The sequence below is a fragment of the Kryptolebias marmoratus genome, linkage group LG4 (genome assembly GCF_001649575.2).
Source record: "Kryptolebias marmoratus isolate JLee-2015 linkage group LG4, ASM164957v2, whole genome shotgun sequence".
Classification (NCBI taxonomy): domain Eukaryota; kingdom Metazoa; phylum Chordata; class Actinopteri; order Cyprinodontiformes; family Rivulidae; genus Kryptolebias; species Kryptolebias marmoratus.
Genome location: NC_051433.1, coordinates 10,000,518 through 10,022,469, shown reverse-complemented (window position 1 = coordinate 10,022,469; position 21,952 = coordinate 10,000,518). Strand labels below are relative to the sequence as shown.

At 38.8% G+C, this 21,952-nt stretch overlaps 1 protein-coding gene across 2 annotated transcripts in view; it reads left to right on the top strand.

Annotated features, from left to right (window-relative positions):
- vgll4b (vestigial-like family member 4b) overlaps window positions 1-21,952 on the top strand; it is a 32,837-nt gene that overhangs the window by 314 nt on the left and 10,571 nt on the right. The window contains exon 2 of one of the 2 annotated variants that reach the window (XM_017408817.3): window positions 1,496-1,569. In XM_017408817.3, the coding sequence (XP_017264306.1) occupies window positions 1,506-1,569 (64 nt within the window). In that variant the 5' untranslated portion in view covers window positions 1,496-1,505. Of the gene's footprint in view, window positions 1-1,495; window positions 1,570-17,085; window positions 17,534-21,952 lie in introns of those variants that run through there. The other variant, XM_017408816.3, reaches the window with a different exon arrangement.

Sequence of the window (21,952 nt, the reverse complement as noted above, 5' to 3'; positions counted from 1 at the left end):
CGTATCCATTCACAAATCGAGACAAGAAACTTTCTCGCGTTAGGAAAACTCCGTTTTTAGCCTCACGCTTCTCGGCGCCGCTCGCTTCGTGACGGCAGGAAGTGCGAGAAATGACAGCAGAGAGTTTGGAGATGATCAGAAAAAAAAAAAAAAAAAGGAGCATTTCCTGCTCGCTCCTGTCCTCCTGCTGGATCATTGCAGTGATCCTTCCTGGACGGGCGACATGAGTTGAGTCAGGCTGATGTAAACACTGTTTCTAACAGGAAATACGCCAGATAATCGTTTGCATTAGTAGTTTCCATCAAAAGTTCTTTGTTTACACTCTTCAAACCCTAACCTATAACACAACAACCCAAAGTGTTTACAGTTTATAGCAATGATTCCCAAAGTTGGGGTCCGGACCCCAATGTGGCTTAGATAATCTCAAGATATCACGTTACAATTAAAAACCCAGTTTTTATGATAAACTTACACCATAATTGTTACAGAGAATTGAAATACAAGTCATTTAATGATTTAAAAAATAGCTAAATGAACGCTAATACTGTTTGTGTTGTCATTCTGCCCTTTTTTAACAGGATCATTAGCACTTCTGGATATTTAAACAGCCAACAGATGGGGTCACACACCTTTGACACTGTTATTTTTTGGGTCGGAAGCTGAAAAGTTTGGGAACCACTGGTTTATAGTAGGAACCTCATGGAAACCTCTGAAATTATATGTTAAAATTCATAAAATGTTGTTTTTTTCTTGGTGAAATGAGGGAACAGTATCTTAGGAATGCAACATGAGGGAAGAAAAGCATGCTAGATCTTATTACTTACTGTAAGTGTGTGAAGGTTCAGGAGAAACAATTCAAAGCATTTTATAAACAAAAATTTAAAAGAATGACGTCCAAAACACTCAGAGTCACAGATATAATATGCCTGTGGTCCAGCACAAGTTAAATCAAGTCATGTAAAATGTTTTACCTAAAAGTGAAAATATTATTAGTCTCATATAAGCTGTATTAATGTGTGGCTGCCTTAAGTTCACATTGTTGGAGAATTGGTTCGTTTCTGCGCAGAGTGTGTGTTTATTTTATCTTGAAAATGAACGACTTTGTGACATTTTCCTTTCTCATCTCCGTCCTTTTCTGCATTCCTATATAAGTCAAAGTATTAATAAAAGGAGAAATTTAAGGACAAGTAGAGCATAAGAACACATCATTTGAAGAATCAGACAGGTGAGATAGATTATAGCTGAGCCCACATGGTAAGATTTCCATCCTAATTTTTGCAGATGCTGGTGTTTTGTGCACATCTTTATTCCAAATAACTGCGTGCTGAGCAAGTGTAGTATTTAAATAAAAGGTGTCTCTGCAGGAAAATACTGAGACCGTGGAGCAGCGTTGAACCGACGTGACTTGGCCTGTATCAGATCTGAACTGTATCGAAAAACCAAAATGAAACTCCGCCGGTTCTGACGTTTTGCCCTCTGCTCTGTCCCCCTCCAGGCATCCAAGCATGGAGACTCCGCTGGATGTCCTGTCAAGAGCAGCGTCATTTGTTCATGCGAACGAAGAAGAGAGTGAGTTTTTTCTTTTTTCTCACGGGACTCTCTGTTCCTCCTGTGTCGTCTTTCCTGCACAGACGCAGCGCAGAGCCCAGCTCTGGTCTCAGGCGTGACCCTCGGTCCTGTTTCCTGCTGTCGGACAATAGGTGGCTTTGCGTTGCACAAGATTTCAGTTTCAGATCCACAGGCAAATAAGACCAACCGTCCTCAACGGCTAGCAGCGTTGTTTTTTAACCAGGTGTTTGCTTTTGTCTGAGTGGAGTGTCTGTGTTTGACGTCCCATCTCTGTCTGTCTGTTGCTGAGCTCCCAGCCTGTGCTAACTTCTTCTGTCTCCCTCCTTCTGCCTCACAGTCATGTCTTGGCACTTTTGGCATTGATGGAAAAAATTCCTCCTGAGATTAAATATGAAAAGCCCAGACCTTCTCAGCAGGCTCCCATGCAGCCGGCCGAGCTCAGAGCTGCGTGAATCGCACAAGGACACTTAACATTCAGGGGATGCCACTGATAACTGATGTGCGCCGCTCAGAGGACGCTCTTCCCTAGTTTTAATTGCGCTGGGGTCTAGACCAACCGTCTAGAACCCTCAGATCTTCTGGTTCTGGACTGCTCTGCATCCCCAGAACCAGAACCAAACGAGGAGAAGCAGCTTTCAGTTTCTATGCACCACAAATTTGGAACAAACTTCCAGAAAACTGTAAACCACTGAAACACTGGGTGCCTTTAAATCTCAACTTAAAACCCACCTGCTTATGGCTAAATTAGGGTTAGAGTGTGGGTTTTTGATGTTTGTCTCTTTCTTACTGTTTATTCATTGTCACGTGCTGTTTTTATTTTGTTTTTTAATTATGTAAAGCACCTTGAAATGCCTTGCTGCTGAAATGTGCTATACAAATAAAATTTGATTGATTGATTGATTACACGGCAGCTTTGTGGGTTTATCGTTTTTTGCTGGGTTTAATAATTTCTCCCTGCGCGGCACCTGATATGGGAAGAGAAAAAGCTGGGAGCAGTTTAAGAACTTGAAGCTCTTATAGCATCCAGAGGCAGTGTTGTTGGGTTTATTTTTTTGAAAGCTTTGTATTACATGCTTATTGAAAACAAGAATTTTACTCACCATTCTGACATCAAAAAGTTAATTTTTTTAGGAGACCGTTTAAAGACATGTCCAGATATTGAAGGTGTTAATTCTGAGTACATGATGGAAAATAAAGTTCTGCAGGATCAGAGGGACTGAACGAGTTTCAGCTATAATGTCGTCCATATCAGCAGCTTGTTCTCACAATGAGCTGAATATCAGTTTCCTTGCACTTCTGACTAAAAACGAAAATGTCACGGGAGTCCTCCTCCTCCCTTCCTCCTCCTCCTTAGCTCCTCTGCTGTTTTTTGTCTTTTTTGTTGTTGTTGTTGTTTGTTTTTATTTTGTTATGGCCTCCGTGTCTGCAGACAAAGCGCTTGACTCGTTTCAGAGGACGTGTTTAAAGCTCAGAAACTACTAAGCTGGTAAACTGACCAGCTAGTGCGTCAGAGTTACTCATCCAGGTCACATGAGTCAACAACTTATTTGCATTTGTGACAACAAACAACTGTGATACCGGAGCACTTGGCCCGCCTTCACAACCGCCGTCACGTCAACTCACAGTGGAGCTTTTCGGGGCCAGAATCTTATTCAGAACGTCGCGAGAAAAGTTGTATTTGCTTTTTAACAACCCTCCCAGGGCTGCAGATAACTTATCTACTGTATGTTGGATTTCTTTTAGGCACTTAAATGAATTCAGTTGGAAACAAATGGGATTACTGTACATAAATAAATAACGCATTGATCTAAAGTCATGAAGCGTCGCTCTAAAGTAGAAAAAGTTAGCTCAGGCCTATATATGTACGGGAGCAGATATGAAAACTGTCATTGTCTTCTTTTTTTAAAAATAAAAATAGGTTAATATTTATTGAGGTCTTAACAAAACCGGTTATCTTTTAATCTGCCGCCTAATTTGATCTCAGTAATGAGTGTGTCCAGTTTCGTACTGCTGATTGCATTGGCCCACATGCTAACGAGAGCGCGACCGCGGGCCTGGATTTGAATAATGTCTTGGAAGTTGTCGCAGTGGCGAGAAAAACTGGTTTTCTCTCGACCTAATCAGCAAAACAACACAGTGTACTTAAGCTTGTGTGTTCATCGGACAAATTAACCCTTAGGCAAAAGCTGCGGCTGATCGGGTTTGTTAAATACTTAGGAAGAAAAGAAAAATCGAAAGGTTCTCGTGAACAGAACAGCATCAGCTCAGAAATCCTGTCGTCTGGGATTGTGTGGCGTGAACAGCTTTACTGTCGTGCTTCCTCAGGACTTTTCTTTACTGGCAGACATAATTAATTAGATAGATTCATTATTTGGGTTCAGCTGAGTCATGGACCTTCTGCTGCGCTTCAGATAAACAGTAACTCATTATTCTTTTAAATAATTAAACTAATAACTAAAAAATGTTCGATTGTGGCAAACCTTAGAGGATCGTACAGAGGCTCCAGTCACGATGGTTTCACAGTAGTATGTCATTATTTGGCAGATGCAGATTTCAAAGTATACTGTGACATTTTTATACCAGATTGCTGTGTTATTTGTTTCTGATTTATTTTTTAAAGCTCCACAATGTTTTTAAAATGGCATTATCTAAAGCAGGGGTAGGCAACCCTGGTCCTCGAGAGCCACTATCCTGCATGTTTTCCTTGTTTCCCTGCTCCAACTCACCTGATTCAGTGGTTAAATTACCTCTTCGTGTTCTGCAGAAGCCTGTTAATCACCCATTGATTCAAATCAGGTGTGTTAGAGCGGAGAAACGAGTAAAACATGCAGGATGGTGGCCCTCGAGGACCAGGGTTGGACACCACTGATCTAAGGATTCAAATCTGGACCCTGACTTGACCACTCCAAAGTTGTTTTTTATCACCTTTTTCACTGCTTTGGTTTTCTTTTTCTGAATTTGTGCTTACCAGTAGTTACCATGATGGAAAGAATAAATCAAAGCATCACATTTTCTTCAGCTTGGCTGACAGTGGGGTTGTTGCTCTTGAGGTTGAACTCTTTTCTCTCTATTTTTGGTTTAAAGACTTAGTGCTGCTGTGTCCTAACAACTCATTTTCATCTTTTATGACAACAGAGTTGATAAATAAAAGCATTCTTCTTTCAGCCAGGGGAGTTTTTTTTAAAGGCTAAGCAACCTTTGAGAATCTGTTCCTCCTTGGTGACCAGTCTTGTGCATCATCTGATGGAGGGTCTTCCACAACATGTTGGTACAAATTGACTCAGATTTTCTTGGGAGTGTCCTGGTGTTGGTCTTTGGACCTGGGCTGATCATTTAAAATATAATTACATCAGAGTTTGTTTTAAACCTGCATTCCTTTAAGTTTATAACATGGCGACTGAACACATGAGCATCGTGTTTGAATGAGTAACTTAGTTCTTTGTGACTAATCACAACAACTTGGTCGGACTTTGTAACCTTTACTGTTTCTTTTACAATATCAAATAATAATTCATGAGCATTTAAAAAAAATCTGCTTAGAAGAGTCTTTATAGAAAGTGAGAAGGATATTAACATAGTTTAGACCTAAAACAGGGCTGGGCAATTGGGCAGCTGGTTAGCACTGTCGCCTCGCAGCAAGAAGGGTTGCAGGTTCAACTCCTGGCTGTGCTCTTTCTGTGTGAAGTTTGCGTGTTCTCCTCTTGCATGCATCAGTTTTCTCCAGGTGCTCTGGTTTCCTCCAACAGTTCAAAAACACCCAGCTTAGGTTAGCTGGTGTCTCTAAACTGTGCGAACGATTCCTGTCCTGTTTGTCTGGATGTGTCCCTGTGATGAACTGGTGATTTGTCCAAGGTGTGTCCCGCCTCTCGCCCTTAAAACCAGCTCCTCACGACTCTGAACAAGAACAAGCAGGTGAAGAATAGAGGTGGGCCACTTTAAAAGAGTCAGCTCAGTAGTTGCTGTGTGGTGCCAGTTGTCCTCGTAGAGTTACTGTAGCTTCCTGTAGTAGAAAGATGTTGCAGTGAATCTGTTTTTATATCTTTTTCATCATCTCTTCACTGAACTCTGAAGAATAAGTCTGTAAATAGTTGGAAGTTATCATAACATGACTATCTATAGTAATGGCTTTATAAACATGAGGATAATGGTATTTTCTATTTTAAGTTAGCTTAAAGTTTCTCACCTGAGTAAAGAAAATGGATCAGTTAGATTTTTTTGGGAAAACTAAAGACTCCAGCAATGCCAAGAAAGACGGTCAAAAGAGGTTAAAATAATAGCATCTGTTTGATTGTGGTCATAGCAAATAAAAGTGGTAGCAAGTTTAGAAATGATTGCTGAGAAAGTATGAATAATGTGTAGCATCTATCCTAAAACATACAGCAAAAAATACAATTTATCACTAAGATTTCTTCATCAGTGAGCCTTGGTGTCATTTCAGCACTGGTCTTATATCAGTTTCTAGCAAAAAAATAAAAATAGTTCAGTAAAAATTCCTTCAGATTGAAATCTTGTATGGTTCTGAATAATTTTAAGCTTAATTGTATGGACTCGTGTCCTGCCAGCTACCTTCCAAAAAGTCTGCACGCGGCTCTAATCACAGGTCTTAGCTCAGACACTCCTGACCATGGACGCAGTACCGTAATTGCACATTTACTAAAAAAGCAGGGAAGTAACCCATGCCTTATATTTAATGGTGACTGTGGGAAATGCTTAATATGTGCTGTCGTCCATCCTTGACAATTTTGGTGGCTACTTGGAAGATTTTGGGACGTGCTCCGCCCTTCCTGGAAGCAAACCTGTGTTCGGTATCAGTCTGGACTCCCCTCCATGTCAAACAGCTTGTGCTTTTTATAGTGTAGCCTGCTCTTATATCTTATTCTTTTCGTCAAATTTGTTTTGAGATGTTGCCAATCAGCAGACTTGGAAAAGCAATTTTGGAATCGTAAACGTCAGACCAGAGACAGTTGTTTTGTCGCAGACTAGTGGTTTAGGGCCCCGCGGAAAGACGGAATATGGATCTTTTGTTTTCTACAGGAACCACAACAAAAGAAAAAACTGATGCCAGAAGAAGGTGGTTGGTGGGGAACCGTGCTGTGCCCTCTGCTCTAGATTGCTGTGCTGAAACCCAGCTTGTTTGTTTAGAGAAAACACACACACTTTTACAGAATCCCACTCTTCATTGTTACAGTTTTCATAGTTTTTTCAAACTGACAGCCTTTTCCTAACTTTTTATGATAGTTTATTCCAAGAGAAGAAGTGGATTAAAACAGATTTCAGGTCTGTTTCACTGTGTAACTCTGTGTTGGACAGACAACATAACCAACCAAACTTTTCTGTTTTCCACTGGGCAAGATGCAGTATAACAGAATGGGCAGATCCGACTTAGCAGTTTATGTTGTGTGCTCACACCAGCTTTTGATTAATCTGAACTGTCGCATTTCGAAACACTCAGAGAGCGGTGAAAAACCAGTCGGAGCTTGTCAGAACTACGATTTGTCTACGCTGACATAAATGCTGAAAAGTGTAATTGGATACTTTGCATCAAGGTGCTTTGTCTAAACATATCCAGAGGTAAGAAGTGTTCTAAGTGGGAGGTAATTTGACTGTTTGCCTTGGGTGGGGTGAATTTAGGTCATGTGTGTACCAGCTTCTTCAGCAAGGTGTGGGTTTGCCCTCAAGGCTGCCCAGATTTATTGCAGCCCGCGTAATGTGTTTAACAACTCAACAAAAGAGTTGATGCACGCAAGAAATCTGCAACATTTCTCTATCTGCCTCTGATGACTTCTTGGTTCATTTTTTTGAAGTTCGAAAAAGCTTAAGTGTTAACTTACAGTTCGTTCTTGGATGTATGAGTAACTTTGCCCAACAAAAAAAGGAAAGTGTTAGCTGTTAATCAGTGATTGCAGCTCATGAGATTATTTTGACATAAGGAAGCACAATATATCAAATGTTTATTGTAATTGCGAGACCAGTGTGCACATTACCAGTGTATGCAATGTCAGCGCTGCGAGTTTTGCATTAAATTTCACCTCTCAATTGTTTGTCTTGATATTCACTCTGAAATAAAACACACCATGCAACAATGTGTGTCTGAATAACTTCCCAGATTTTCATCAACAAAAACAACATTTAGTGTAAAAGCCTGCAGCAACAATACAGCAGCCATAAACTAATAGCTTTGAAAGCATACTGACACGCAGTGCAGCAGTTATGAGCATATCTTTTATGTTTGGGTGCTCACATGTGTGTATGAATGCAATAAAAATCAAAAACATTAGTTCCAGAGGGAATGCAAGCTATATTGTGTCCAACACCACTACTGTTTTATTGCATGATAGCTTATCATTTCCTAGCAAGAGTCTCTTGTCTTTTAAGAGATAAACATGGTTCTGGGCTCACAGTGTTTGACTTATTGCCTCTTATTGGAGTTGCTGTGTAGGTCAGAGTGTCTGCAGGTGAAATAAGTTGCGTATCAAAGTTTTGATAGGAGCTATAATGTTTTGTTAGACAACTAACTCAAAGGGATAAATAGAAGATGTTTACCAGTCCTACCTAATCATTGTTCCCTTTGATTGTGACAAAAAATACGATTATTTTGGTTGATAAAAAAACTGTTTATAATATTAGTCACTGAATTTGGCAATTTTTGCATTAAACGTATATCATCAGCGGTGAACATACATGTTCTTTGGGTTCTTTTTGTTGAAGCTCAACTAAAAAAGTCTGTCAGGAAGTGACTTTACTGAGGGCATGTTGTGGTAAAGAAAAAGATTACTCTGGATTTGTACAAAAATACTTAACACCGTGATAGTAAATCTAAATGTAGTCTGATAGTCATTTCATCTTGATTAGCTTGTTTTGACAGGGGCACAGTGTCTTACATCTGCTTTCTCCTGGTTTCCCTATTACAAAAGATATTTTACTCTGTGGGAAATCTGATTACAAACCTTAAATTAACTTAGTTTTTACCTAATGCCTCAGAACAGCAGTGCAGTAGTTGGATTTGTTCACAGTCTGCTTTGTGATTGACAGAGTTTACATGGGTTTGACACAATATAACAAAAACAAGTAGGAGAGCCTTATGTTGCTCTGACACTCTTCAAACACTCAGCATGAAATATTTTAGCACCATAGGCTCTGAACAATGCTGTTTCCTGCTGGTAGGATTTTGGCATTAAATCTCAGTCATATTTATGCTAATCACAAGATTTCATTGTTGGAACAGACTCTTTCCAAATATTGTGACATGTGATAAGCACCAGATTTACAAAGGTGCCGATATTCAGATGTGCTGTTAATATTTGCAGTCTGAATGTCAGAGATGAAAATGGGAGTGAGGCAGCGAATAAGCTCAGGGTTTGTTTGGCTAACTCGATTGTATTTGTAACTCCTGCAGATGCAGAATTGAATGCTTCAGCGGTTTTAATAAAGCAGAGATTACAACTACAGAGAATGGACCTGCCCTTGTTGCTATGCTAATCGTTTTTTTTTCCTTGGAGGCTGAAATAATGAAGCAATAGGTTGGTGTAGATTCTCAGTCACCAGTCGGTTTTTGGTTAAGATTATAATTTTGTCAGGGTAATATGTCTGAAAAAATATAGCAGCAATGAACGTTTGGCGTAGGACCACAATCTCTGATTTTAATCTCAGTTTCCTGCACGGATCTGTAGTGTAAATGATGCATGCAGATGGCTGCATTGAGCAGGTCCGAGTTCCTCGTCACCACATGATGTTTAGGTTTTCTTCTTAAGAGAAAGCTTTTTACCAAGACTCTGAAAAGCAGTTTGCTGCACACATCTAAAGGTGCTTGTAATTTCAGTGAAGAAACACCTGAGAAAATGAAACATGAAAACTTTTTTTTTGGTCGTTGCATAAATGGAGAAGAAATAACACTCCATAACCCACTACCAGTGTTTTAAAATGATTAAACTAACCTGGGCAAACCGGGGGAGTTCGCCCATGTTCTTCTTCTATGTCGACTTTTGTTTCTAAAATGCACCTTTAATATAATTTTAATAGGGCCAAACTTATACTGTACTGCCTTTACGTCATTCAGGTGGAGTGGGGCAACTTTGGAAAGGCCTGTTGTTTATTTAGTGACATGATCTGTATATTCAATCTAAAAACCAAGTTATACAGCCAGTTAGGAATATTGATAAGGAAATGATTAAAGCATTACAGTAACAGAAACAAAACAGTTTTTTATTATATTTTTGCCACACTGAACTTTCTCAGAGGTCAAATACTGACTGGCGGATTTAATTGGCCAGATTATCAACAATGACTAATATATTGTTGTTGTTGTTTTATAATTAGGATGGCAACCAGCAAAACACATCTGAAGTGCTGGTAACCTTGCAACCAAAATGATTTTGGAAACAAACCTCAGTTGTCAGCGGCTCCTGCTTAATAATTACTGCCTGTAATTGTTGATTATTAATAAGCTCAAACCACTAATTCATTTCTGTTTCATTCTGGACAGCAGCAGATGCCTTTTTCACTACAGAACTTATCATCCGTAACTAAAACTGGAGTGTCCCTGTCAGTCTATCAGTTGTTTTCGCTCCCTGACCTGTATTCATCTCTCTGTGCCCCCACAAACACTTCCTTCAGCAGCTTAACGTACTTATCTGTTGACCGTTGCACACACTCTCAAACACACACACACACAAAGGCAAAAGGCTCGGCATCTCGGTCAGTGCTTTGTTTGAGTCACGGTTCAGCTGGCGGCCATTGGAACTGCAGGGGTCAGAGGTCACCTCGGTTACAAGGTCAAAGTTCAAGTGTCATGAAGTGACAGTTACAGGCTATCAACCACAGCTAAACACAGCATTTCTGCTTTGCTAATAATCATTGAAAATCATTTTCATTTGGCACATGCAGAACTTTAAAACAGGACATTGAAGCGAGGACCGGCAGGATGCAGTTTAACTCATCATTGAACTCATCTACTTCTTTTTGTGACATTTAGCTTTGGGCCTGAACTTTACATGTTTCTTTGTGTCAACATGGTCTTGTCATTTCACACCTCTTAGTCCTGTGTGTTTGGCACACACCTGCTGATGCCTTTCACCTGACAGCAAGACGTTTCTCTGTTGTTCCCCGAGGTAGAGCTGTCCTCGTGTTGTTTGTCATGCTAACCGTGGAGTTGTGGCTGCTACCTTTTAATGACACCGCTCTGTATGTCAGAAGGTGACCGATATAAAAGTAGTTCAGTGTCAAATCTGCTCTTTCCAAAAGAAGGAAGAGGAAGAAGAGCTTATTTTTTTATTATTTGTTTTTCCCACATGGGACTAAAAACACTATATTTAAATAATTCAAACGATTGTCATGAATGCACAATATATGAGGTTCATTTTAAAAAATAATTTTTAATGACTAAATTACCAACGTACTTGCAATAATCTGCAACATGTGGGACAATGTTTCTTTTCTGTAGGGGTTAGTTTCTGGTGTGTGTTTGGAGATGACTAACTTCAAATAGGATTTTCAGCTTAAATAAAAAGAAAAGAGTAAAAAAAAAAAGATTAAAAACATCTTTATCCACAAATCGACATGCTAGTTGAGCCATTCTTAACAAGACTGCCAGGAGCAAGACTGGGAAACATATTTGGTGAGAAAAGTTGATTTCTTTGCAAACAGATGCTGAGATAAACATCTGCAAATAAGCTTTATTGTTTATTATTTAAAATAATGTGCACAGATGAACTCAAGCAATCACTGACAGTGGTATTATAATTAAAAAACTTTGTGATCATAACTGTCACTTCAACTCGCCATTCTTCGTCTGACCTACAGTACACATTAAAGACAGTTTGCAAAAGCAACACAAAGTCAAAATTTCTCTAAAAAAATCTATTTTTTTGACAAACATGTCCTTCCTTCACACTGTACATACCAGGCTCTGTGCTACTGTAGAAGCTCGTCTCTCTTAACAAAATAATCCTTTTCTCAATTGTGTGTGCTGCACATATTTTACATTCCTCTGCTTTTGATAGCAGAGGACTCACCATAGTTAGGAAGAATGAAATCAAATGTCACTGCAATACCGTTCACAAGAAATAACCTTTAAAGTGCAGAAAAAATGGATCTTAGCTGCTATTCTGTAGGTTGATTTTTCATTTTAATGAAACCTCTTGGTTTGTATCTGTAACTACTGAAGGAGAAAAGGTTGCACAGAAATACAGCACATATGGATAACTGATTGCATATATATTCATTTTGAGTAAAGCTAGATCAGTTTAAGGAAAAGACATGATATTCGTGTGGGTTTTTTCTTCTATAATTTTTTTTTTACATTCAAATGAAAATATTTTGGTTGGCACTGGAAGATTAAGTAGTGCAATAAAGACAATAAAGATAAAATATAAAATGTTTGTAGTCTGCATCAGGTGATAAGTTTCTGTAATCTATATGAAATCTGAATAGCATGCTAGTTGCATGCTGGTCTCCCTTGTAGGAACTGGCTTCTTGAATAAATAATAAGCCACCTGGAGTCAGTTTGCTTCCAGCTAATTGTTAGCATGACAAGAATGTTGTTATAGGTCAGGCTGTGTTGTGGGAACAGGAATCATTTTCCATGACCAGAAATAGGAGCTCGTTGGCGCGACGTGTTCGAACCGCCTGGGCCTTCTTAAATTAGAAACAAAACACAACAACCTCAAGATCTTAATGACAAAGTTGGAGGACTTATTTGGGCTGTTTTAGATGAAGTGTTGCTTTGAAAAACAAAAAAAAAAAAACAAAAAAAAAGGAATTTCCTCTTTAAAACTGTCAACGCCATGCACAAGATATATTTTACACCCGCTGCGATTTTTTATAAAAGTCTGATCGAGTTGCAAATATATATATAATCTTTGCACCATCAGCAGTTCGTTCAGCCAATGTCTCAGTGTCTTTTTATGACATCAAGGAAACTGTCGTGACAAAATTCAGCTTGCAACAAAAGCTGGGAAAGAAGAGCTTTGGAAGAAAGAATGAAACAAAGGCTGTCTGGCCTGACTGTTTTATTGGACAGGAGCTTCTCTAAATCAATAGAGAAAGATTTGAAAGCAATGTGTCAAAGAAAAAAAACAAAACAAAGTCTGTCAGAGAAGATCGAGACAGCGATTTAGAGTGAAACAAAACCAAAAAAACAAACATTTTAATTCTGAAAAGATTTAATGATTCAAACAACTTTTTGCGTTTGGAACAAACTTTACTCAGAGACACCATCAGAGACACCACTGTTATAATAAAACAACAATCAAAACATACTTTTAGATTTTCCAGTAACTTGAGAAAGACGTGAAACTTTCATTTCGAAGAAGAATCCTCATTATGGCTTCTTGGATGTAGTCCATGACTGTTTTGAAATCGGTTCATTTTAAACCAAAGGAAATCATATTTCTGGTCTTCTGCAGTGCGCTTTTTAACTACTCAATACATGCCCAGTTTTTTTTTAAGTCGTTGCCTATGTGAAAAACATGTACAGACAGGGCCACAGCAAAATCAGTCCGGATAAATAAATCCTGCTTGATTTTTCTCTGAGAACTTTGAGAATAGAAGTAATTTATTCTATATTTGATAAGAAATTGCTTAATAAATCAAGGATTTTTTTGTGTGATTTTATTTGGCCTATTTTAACAAAACCAAATCAGCTAAATAATATTACACAAAGAGTTAGTTTGGTGTTTGATTTGATGGACAAATGCACACTTACATGATCGTTTTAAAACCAATAGAAATACTTTTCTGTGTGTTTTCATTTTTGTTTCTGCAGTCTGAAATGACCTTTTCTAGTCCGGTGACATCATCGGTAAAGTCACTGACTCCCATTACAAGCGGGTTTGATAATAAACAAAACCCTTTTTGTTAACGACAAACCCACATGGAGAACACAAAGGTGGGAAGTGAATGACTCTGCTTCCACATAGTCACCTGTTGTTGTCATTGTTTCGCTGTAGCAACACTATACTTCCTCCTTTGTGTGGAAGATCTTTTCATCCGGACCTTCTCAGAAACTAACCTGGTGAATATTCAAGTGCTTTTTTTTAATTAAATTTGATCATTTCTATTAAACAAAGTGGAACTTGTGGGTAAAAGTGACTAAACACCTTTGTAATGTACAATTCACTAAGCTGGTATACGGGTGTGTCAGGTGTTCTTCTAATCAAACCTTTTTAAACTGTAATTTCAAAGTTTGCAGAGACGACCTGGTTAGGAAACTGTCCCGATATGAAGAGCTGAGACAACCAATTCTTGTCTTTAATCTATTATGTCACCATGTAAACAAAGACTGTTGTGGTGGTATTACAACACTTGTGTTGTAAAGTCTTCAAAGATTTGACCTTTGGTCTCTGCCGGTGTGAGAGACGTTCTTACAGCGCGGCTCGATACGATCACGTTTTCACTAAGGCTAAGGAGACGAGGACAAATCTGTGAAGTGTTCAAACTGGGCCTTATTTTCCAGTTTTATTTACTGCTTTAAAATTAGGAGAAAAAAAGCCAGATTTTCTTGTAGCCTTTTAAAGTGGTCTTGGTCAATGGTTCTCCAGACTTTCTGAAGGTCTTTAAAAGATTTGCTTTAGACTTTAGCTGCTTTTTCATGCTTTTCCTGTGCAGTTCTTGTATCTTTTAAAAAAAATAAGGAAAGTGAAGGACAAAAAAAAGAGAGTCAAAGGTCTAAAAACAATTTATAGCAGATAAACCGTGTCTGAAAGTAATATCTTTGAGGAGCAAGAAAAAAACAGCAAATCATATGGGTCAAACTATGTTTTCATTACTATTTTTTTATAGATTCAACTCAAGAATGTGAATAAATTGTACCTTTTGTAAGAAGCTGCTGTCAACAAAATTCTTAAAGAGCCCATTTAAAATGGGTTATTTGCTAAGTTGTCTGTTATGTGTTAACACAACTGTGGTTCATCTGTTGAGTTTAGGAGCCTTTTATTGTTTAAACTAACATTCCCCTGAGAGTGGTCAATACCTCAAGAAATCTTAAGAAAAGGGTGTCTTTTGCCCAAGTGAAACGGTGTCCATCAGCCTGTTTCAATTCCAGTTGAAAGTATCATTGGTAATCAGCACAGCTCAGCTTGATTAGAGGTCTAACCTTAATCAAAGGTAAGGGCAGAGGGTATTTTAAACGTGTAGCAGAAAGTTACCCATTAGAAAGATTAGAATTTGTTGATGAGCATTAATGTGTTTCTTAGAGCCGACATTATTACAGGTTCTTAACGTCAAGTGAGCCCTTGTGACTACGACTAAAGGCAGCGACCTGTGGATACCGTGAGGAGAAAAGGTTAAGAAAGGTTGGCCGCAGCGGGACCGAGTCGTGTTTAACGCCTCGTCTTGTTGGAAGAAAGAGGTGGAATTTCAACAACTGCTTGTGTAACCATTAATCTTATTTAATCTTACTTATTTATCTCAAAATATGCCAGGCTCGAACAATGACATGGTGTTGTACTGTTCGCTTTATGAGCAGGTTCTTCTTTGAAAAAGAACCGTGAAACAGAAGTTAAAGTAAATTTATCCGCTACAGGAGAGTAAACACAGAGACAGCTGCATTTCCTGTAATAAACCAGCTGTAATTGAGCAACTTAATGTCCATATTCTCCAAAAGTCTCTGCTGTTACATATAAAGGGTTTAATCTTTGATTCATTGGATTGTTTTATTTTAATGAGGATTGCTATTTCAACTGCAGACAACAAATTCCTTCTACTGCCACCATAAGTTTGATACTTCTGGTTTTATTTGCAGTAAAATGCCTTAACTTGACTAGCAGCTCGCATGTAAATGTTTTCACCTATCTTCTATGGCAACATTAAGTGCACATTAGATTATCTTTTTCTAAAATCATACATTTCCATCAGCTCTTGACCAATTTAAGGTCAGATAGGCCACTGATCATTTGGCATAGCTGCAGTTCAAAAAACAGCACATTGTTTTACTGATTCGGGCGAAAAAGTGACACTGAACAGTTAATATGAAGTTGTCACCAAGAGGATTTTAAATGCATGCAGAAACTCCCGTTATGTAGCCACTCACTCTGCTTCACAAAGGAGCAACGGTTGGGAAGCACGGACCAAAGTTCAGCTCTGGGCCCAGGGCTTTTTCCGGTGCCCTGCTAACCTGCAGCACCAGCTGTAGAGGCAGCAGCAGAGGCAAATAGACTCTGACAGAACTCGGCTCTTTCTGAAACTGGAAACAATGGTTGTCCAATTAGACAAGGACCTGAGCTTTGAGCCCCCCATTAGAGAGGAGCAGGCCAGGAGGGAGGAGGGGAGATGCCTTTGTGTGGATGTGTGGAAGTAAGAAGGGGGGAGGGTTTTTTTTTATTTTAGACTGATCCGTTTGTGTGAAACAGGGTGGAATTAGTCTGTGATCATGTTCATATGGAAGCAGTGTGAGACACAGTTTTTTTCTGTGCGTAAATGTGGTCTTTTAACCCAAGTTTGCATCTCTTAAAATGTCATAATGATCTGTTTTTTTTTTTCCTGTGCGATGAATGCACATTTGTGTGAACTCAACATCAAAAGCACGACCGTGCTCTTCTCGCTGCTTTCAGGAAGTAGTTCTTCAGTTTTATAAGGCACACTGTGCCACGAGTTATTTTCGATCTAGAGCTGTTTTCGTGACAGTTTTCATGACTCTTTTCCCCCAAACTCTTCATTGTTGTTGAAGCAGGAGTAAAACCTCTTTCAGGCGCCAGGGGGCAGAAGAGGGCCAACCTAAAATGAAAGAAGTCAAATAGTCTTTAATTGCATCTTATTTGTTTAAACAACACAACTATATAGCAGCTACGGCTTAGAAATGTTACACATAATTTATATAAATGAATGTACAGTTATAAAATGTTTAGTTTAATAACATCTTGCTGATTTCCTTTTATTTTTAAGGAGGTATTCTCTTAAAAAAAGGCAGTGTATTTTGACAGATCAATGCAAAGAAGTGTAAGAAACTTTGCTCTTCATTTGAAATATCCCCATCTCCATTTATTTGGTCGTTTTGACCTTACCGGGGTTTTCAGATCTGGACAGGTTTATGACTTCTCGTCCTCCCTATTTACAGCTCCTGTGTTTTCTTTTTTTTTAATGTCGACATAATAAAACTACAGGGACTCTGGTGAGCTGCGATAAGCTAGTGTGCGAGTAAATACTTTTTATGGCGCCTTTCATTTATTATTATTATTATTATTATTATTATTATTATTATTATTATTATTATTATTATCACTCTATTATTGCTGGAGGGACTTAACGTGTGTTTGGTAGCGTGTCAACAATCTTTGGCATGCTTAACATTCAAGTGCAAAAACCTGCAAAGTGGAGCTTTCCAGCCGATTACAAATATCTGAAGAGTTCGTGCTCAGCTCGTGGGGGGGGGGGGTTGTCCCTTTCTCTCGCTGTGTGAGTGTGTTTTTAAGAGGCTGATCTTGCGCATTAAACATCCCTGATATTTGAGGCGCTCCAGGGATTTACCGCGCATGCTCAGTGCGCTCCTCTCAGCACCAGTGGAAACCACTGGAGCAGCATAGGAGTCATACCAAGCATAGCCTGCGTGTCAGTGCAGTCGACTTACAGCTGGCTGTGAGGACAACTGACGCTACTTTTTTTTGTTTTCCTCCTCTACCCCCCACCGCTTCCAGGTTTTTACTCTATCGTCGCTATACATTTACTCATAATTGAAAACAAAAGAAAAAAAAAAGCACCGTGATCTGACTGAAACGTCCGAGAGGCCACTTCCCCGCGGAGGTCGCTCTGTTAAACGGTGTTTTCAAGAAAAAGTAAAGTTGGAGGCTGGGCCTTTAGCTTCTTTTGACCGTCGCTTGAAAGGAGAAGAGAGAGAGAGAGAGAAGCTGGTCTCTTTTTTGTTTGTTTTTGTTTTAAATGAAAGCTCGATAAATGCATCTAACGAAGATGGACCTGTTGAACTACCAGTACCTGGACAAGATGAACAACAACATCGGGATTCTCTGCTACGAAGGTAAACTACGTTGTTCTGTGGGCGTTTTTTTTAAACTTTCAAGCTGCTGTTAGCCCGAGAGTTAACGACGTATTTCAGTCGAAGTTTTCTGCCCAGCAGCTAACTTTTCCCTGCTTGTGTAGTTCTTATTTTTTCGCAAACATAGCCTAGAAAATGTGCACCAGTTATGTGAACTAGTTTGAAAGCGCTTAACGGCGGCGACCCGTTAACGGCTAACGTCTAACGTGCGTCGTTACGTAGCAACTAAGTTAGCGGTCCCGCTAACAGTTCTGGATCGGATGTAACATGTAGATCATGTCGGGATTTTTGTGCTGTTGTGCTTAAGGAAAGCACTGAGACCCAATAATGTAACTACAGTCTGTGTGTTAATTTGATCTGACTCACTGTATTAGTAGTTTCACAACTATTCTGCCTTCCTGCTCCACATTATTCATATCCCAGCTCTTGGTTTTTTAATTTCATGTGTTCCCCTTTAAGATTCAGCTGATTCTGATTAAGTCTTTTCTATCTGGTTGTTTCTGTTTAGTTCAACTATATCTTTCCCCCTCTTGTATTATTTGCAGTACTTTTGTGTTGTATCAGTAAAGTACCATTGTTGGTTTACCTAAAAGTGGATAAAAGTTGCTCCTCTGCAGGTTTTTTTTTTACCCTGACTTCTTCTACAGCATGTAACAAAAATAATTATAGTAAAGCTTGCTAAAAATGTCATAACTTCTAAATAGATCTATTGTAACTAAGCAACAGTGACTATAAACAAAACATGGGTCAATTTGGATCAATCAGAGGTTCCCAAACCTTTTAGCTTCTGACCCCCAAAAATAACAATGATAAATATCTTGGTTTGAACTACACAAACATGGCTAAAACTTTACATAAATAAAGACATAACAACAACTCAGATAGCTTAAACTCATATTATACAACTTTTTCTTTTCATTTGTGACTATATTTTAAACTAGAGTGAAAATAGGAATCCTTTTAAAGCTTTGTTTGATTTCTTGAGATCATCTCAAACCCCCCTGCTTCGTGTTTTGTGACCCACGGTGGGGTTCTCGACCCCAATTTTGTGAACTACAGGAACATATGTATGTTTTGTAAATAGTTCAGAGTTGTCCAAGTTGGAGTGTAGTGATTTATTTCTTTATCAAGTTCTGACAAATCTTAAAATCTAACCAGTGGAAAGGCAAGACATTCACCTAATTAACTTTTTTTCCTGACTTTTTTCTGTCCTCCTTTGTTGTCGTTTAACCTACTTCATCTATTATTGCTCTGCCTCAGTGAGCAGTTCTTCCTTCATGTCACATCAGCTTTTTAAATACTCCTCTTATAACTGCGCAACTGAAAACTATTTTGCTGAGAAGTACACAAAGTGATACATTTCTGAAAATGCTAAAAATAGCGGGATTTTTTTGCCATGTTTCTAGGAAATGTTTAAGGTTGCTGTAACTTTTGTTTGGCAAACTGCGTTTCAGGTGGTTGTACTGAAACATGCGATCGGTTGAGTTTTGCTCTGTAGTTTGGACACACGTGTCGTTCAGTTTCAGAGGCTCTCTGCAGCGAAGGTGTAGCCCGGGGTGGCTGCCTGTCAGAGTGGGGATTGTGTTTGTTAACATGAAGCCTCGTCTTCCTCATGTTTCATCCCGTTTCTGTGAAGAGAATTACATCAGTCAGGAGTGGTAGATGTTCATATTTGTATTTCAGGATCCGCTGGGTGTCACTTGGACATGTTGAGCTTAAATCAGTTTTCTCTCTGGATGGATTTCTTTACAGATTGAATCTGTCTGTTTACTTAAAAATTTTCCCAAGTGTGCTTTTAGCTGACTGAACTATAATCTGACTTCATCACGTGTCCCTTGATAAGAAAACAAAGATAAAAGAACTGGGGAAAGTGCTTAGCAGTAAAAAAAATATAAAAGAGTGAAAGAAAAGCCCCTAAAGTTCAAACATGTTCAGCCAAGTAAAGATTGGAAAAGCTCTGTGATACTGTGGGTGTCCTGACTTGTTATTATATGCATGAGCACACCTACTCAAATACATTTCCTGGCAAACACACATGCATGCTCACACTGGTACTCTGTCCTTACAGCTTCAGGCCTCTTCTGAAGCTATCACTTTGTCGTCATTGTTGACACTCGTTTGCAAGTGCAAACACGGCACTGTTATTAATCTCGCTCATGTTCAGCCATGAACTTTGCAAAGAGGTGGATGCTTTAATATGTGGCTTATTAAAATATGTTGGCTTGTTAGATGTGTTCGGAGCTAAATGATGCGGGTGCTTTTGAATAATCTCATTCATGTGATAATGAAGTGTTTGGATAGTTTACACTATCCTGTCTCCCACAGTAATTTAATGCTTAATCACTAGCTCGAAGAAAATTTAGCGCAAGGCATTACGCTTCATTTTGTTTGCTTTATTTAAAAAAATTAAATCAGACTCCGATGCTTATGTTCTATAGTTTATTCAAAATTGGACACGCTCCAGCTTTTAATCGGGTTATAGAAAGACAGCCAAGTCCTTGGATCTTGTTAATATAATTGACAATAAATGACATTTATCTTCAGTGTCTGTTTTTCTCTTTCTCTCTGCATAACAGCTCCTAGATTGATGGGTGTGCCAAGTGATAAATATCACACAAGTGCATCCTTGATGACAGATTTCACTCACGGGCAGCGATACGGTCATATTTCTCATTGCCAGGCTGTAGAATCTCAAATAAAGACGAAATTGAAAGCAAATAGTCATGCTGAGGTGTAGAGCAAGTTGGTGAGGCTCTTACCCTTCAGCGATTACTTTATCATAGCAAAGTTCTCTTTGCCAAATAGTTTTTAGCTGCAAGGGCAGAGTTCTTGCAAATTCACATTGTGCCCATTTTATTTTACAAAAATTTATTTCACAGACATTTGAAAATCTGGCATTCTTTAGTGAATGACTTGGTCGGATTGGATGGTAAGGTATGAACTGCAGTTATTCTGTGAGTTTTTGGCGCTGTGTTTCTTTGTTTATCAGTTTCTGGATTTCTGCCATCATTTGTAAGCCTGTCATGGAGGGGAGCGGAGTAATGCTGACCAGGAAAAACAATCAACAGGACTTAAAACCACCTTCGAGTCTTGCACTTTGCGCTGTTTCACTTTTTTCTTTCTGTCATAAATCAAACATTGGGTTTAAAAGTTCAGCACAAACACCCAAAAACTTCAGTGGGGATTTCTTTCTTCTTTTTTTTTTCTTTTCGTGTGTCCTTTCGAATATTTAAACTTTAAAATCTCTAAGGATTGGGATGATAAAGGCAACCCAGAGGGCAGTTTGGGTTCCAGAGAAACTTGGCCAAAAATAACTACTTTGCTGTTTTGCAGAGAGAGAGATAGAGAGAGGAATTGCTAGAACTAATCTTTATTTAAGTATCCAAAAGAGGGGGAAGGAGAGCACGAGAAAAGGAGATGGAAATGGAAAGAGAGAGAGGTTCACCTCAGTTTGTAATCCAATCTCATCCTGATTCCAAGCTGTTTGAAGTTCTATCAAGAGAAAGAGGCTTTGATCATGGAGACCTAATGAACTGAGGGAGCAGAGTGGGAGAAAAGCTCGAGTGGAGTTTTACTTCTGTTACTGCCCTCGTTCCGCTGATTGTCTTCCTCTGCAAATTCTCAAAAAAGATGCATATTTGAGGGCTGTTTTTAAACAAATATATAGCGTGACCCGTTGTACAGTAACATATTGGGTCCTAAATGTAGACTAAAAGGTATTGCTAATTTTCTTATTATAAGAGAATGTTAATTCAACCCCCCCCAACCCACCCCAATCGTGGCACAGGCACTTTTTCTGTTATTGTTACTATTTCTATGATTTGTGGGCAAATTGCAGAAAATTGCACAAATTATTTTGCTCTTTTGTGCCGTTGTTCTTGTGTCAGTGTGTTCTTCTGCCTATTTTTGCATTTTATTTTTCGCCCACCACTGCGCAAATGTTAGCCTGTTTTACCTTTTTACTACCAAAACCCATCACCAAACATTTTAGGATTGTCATAGATAAATACCTAAATCTCACTTTATTTGAAAACACTGGGGAAAAGAAAAAGAAAAACATCATGTTTTGATGCTGTCAGTTAAAAAAAAAAAATTGAACTTCATAACCTTTTGGATGTCAAGTTGCTTGCATTAATGCCCTACACTGACTTTATTTAGAGTCAAATAATGTTTAGGTTCAGTGTTGAGTTGGAGCTAAGTCAGCAATGTTTGACTCCCTACGGTCAAATGTCCTTCTTGTTTGCAGGGGAAACAGTCACAGATTTCCTCTTTGTTGAGCACCGCACTCACTGATAAGCTGTTTTATGCCCCTGGATGCTGATTGGACAGTGTGGTGTCACAGTCTTCTTTCTTTATTGCCACCCCTCTGTCCTGCCAAAAACAATGATGTCACCCTTGTTG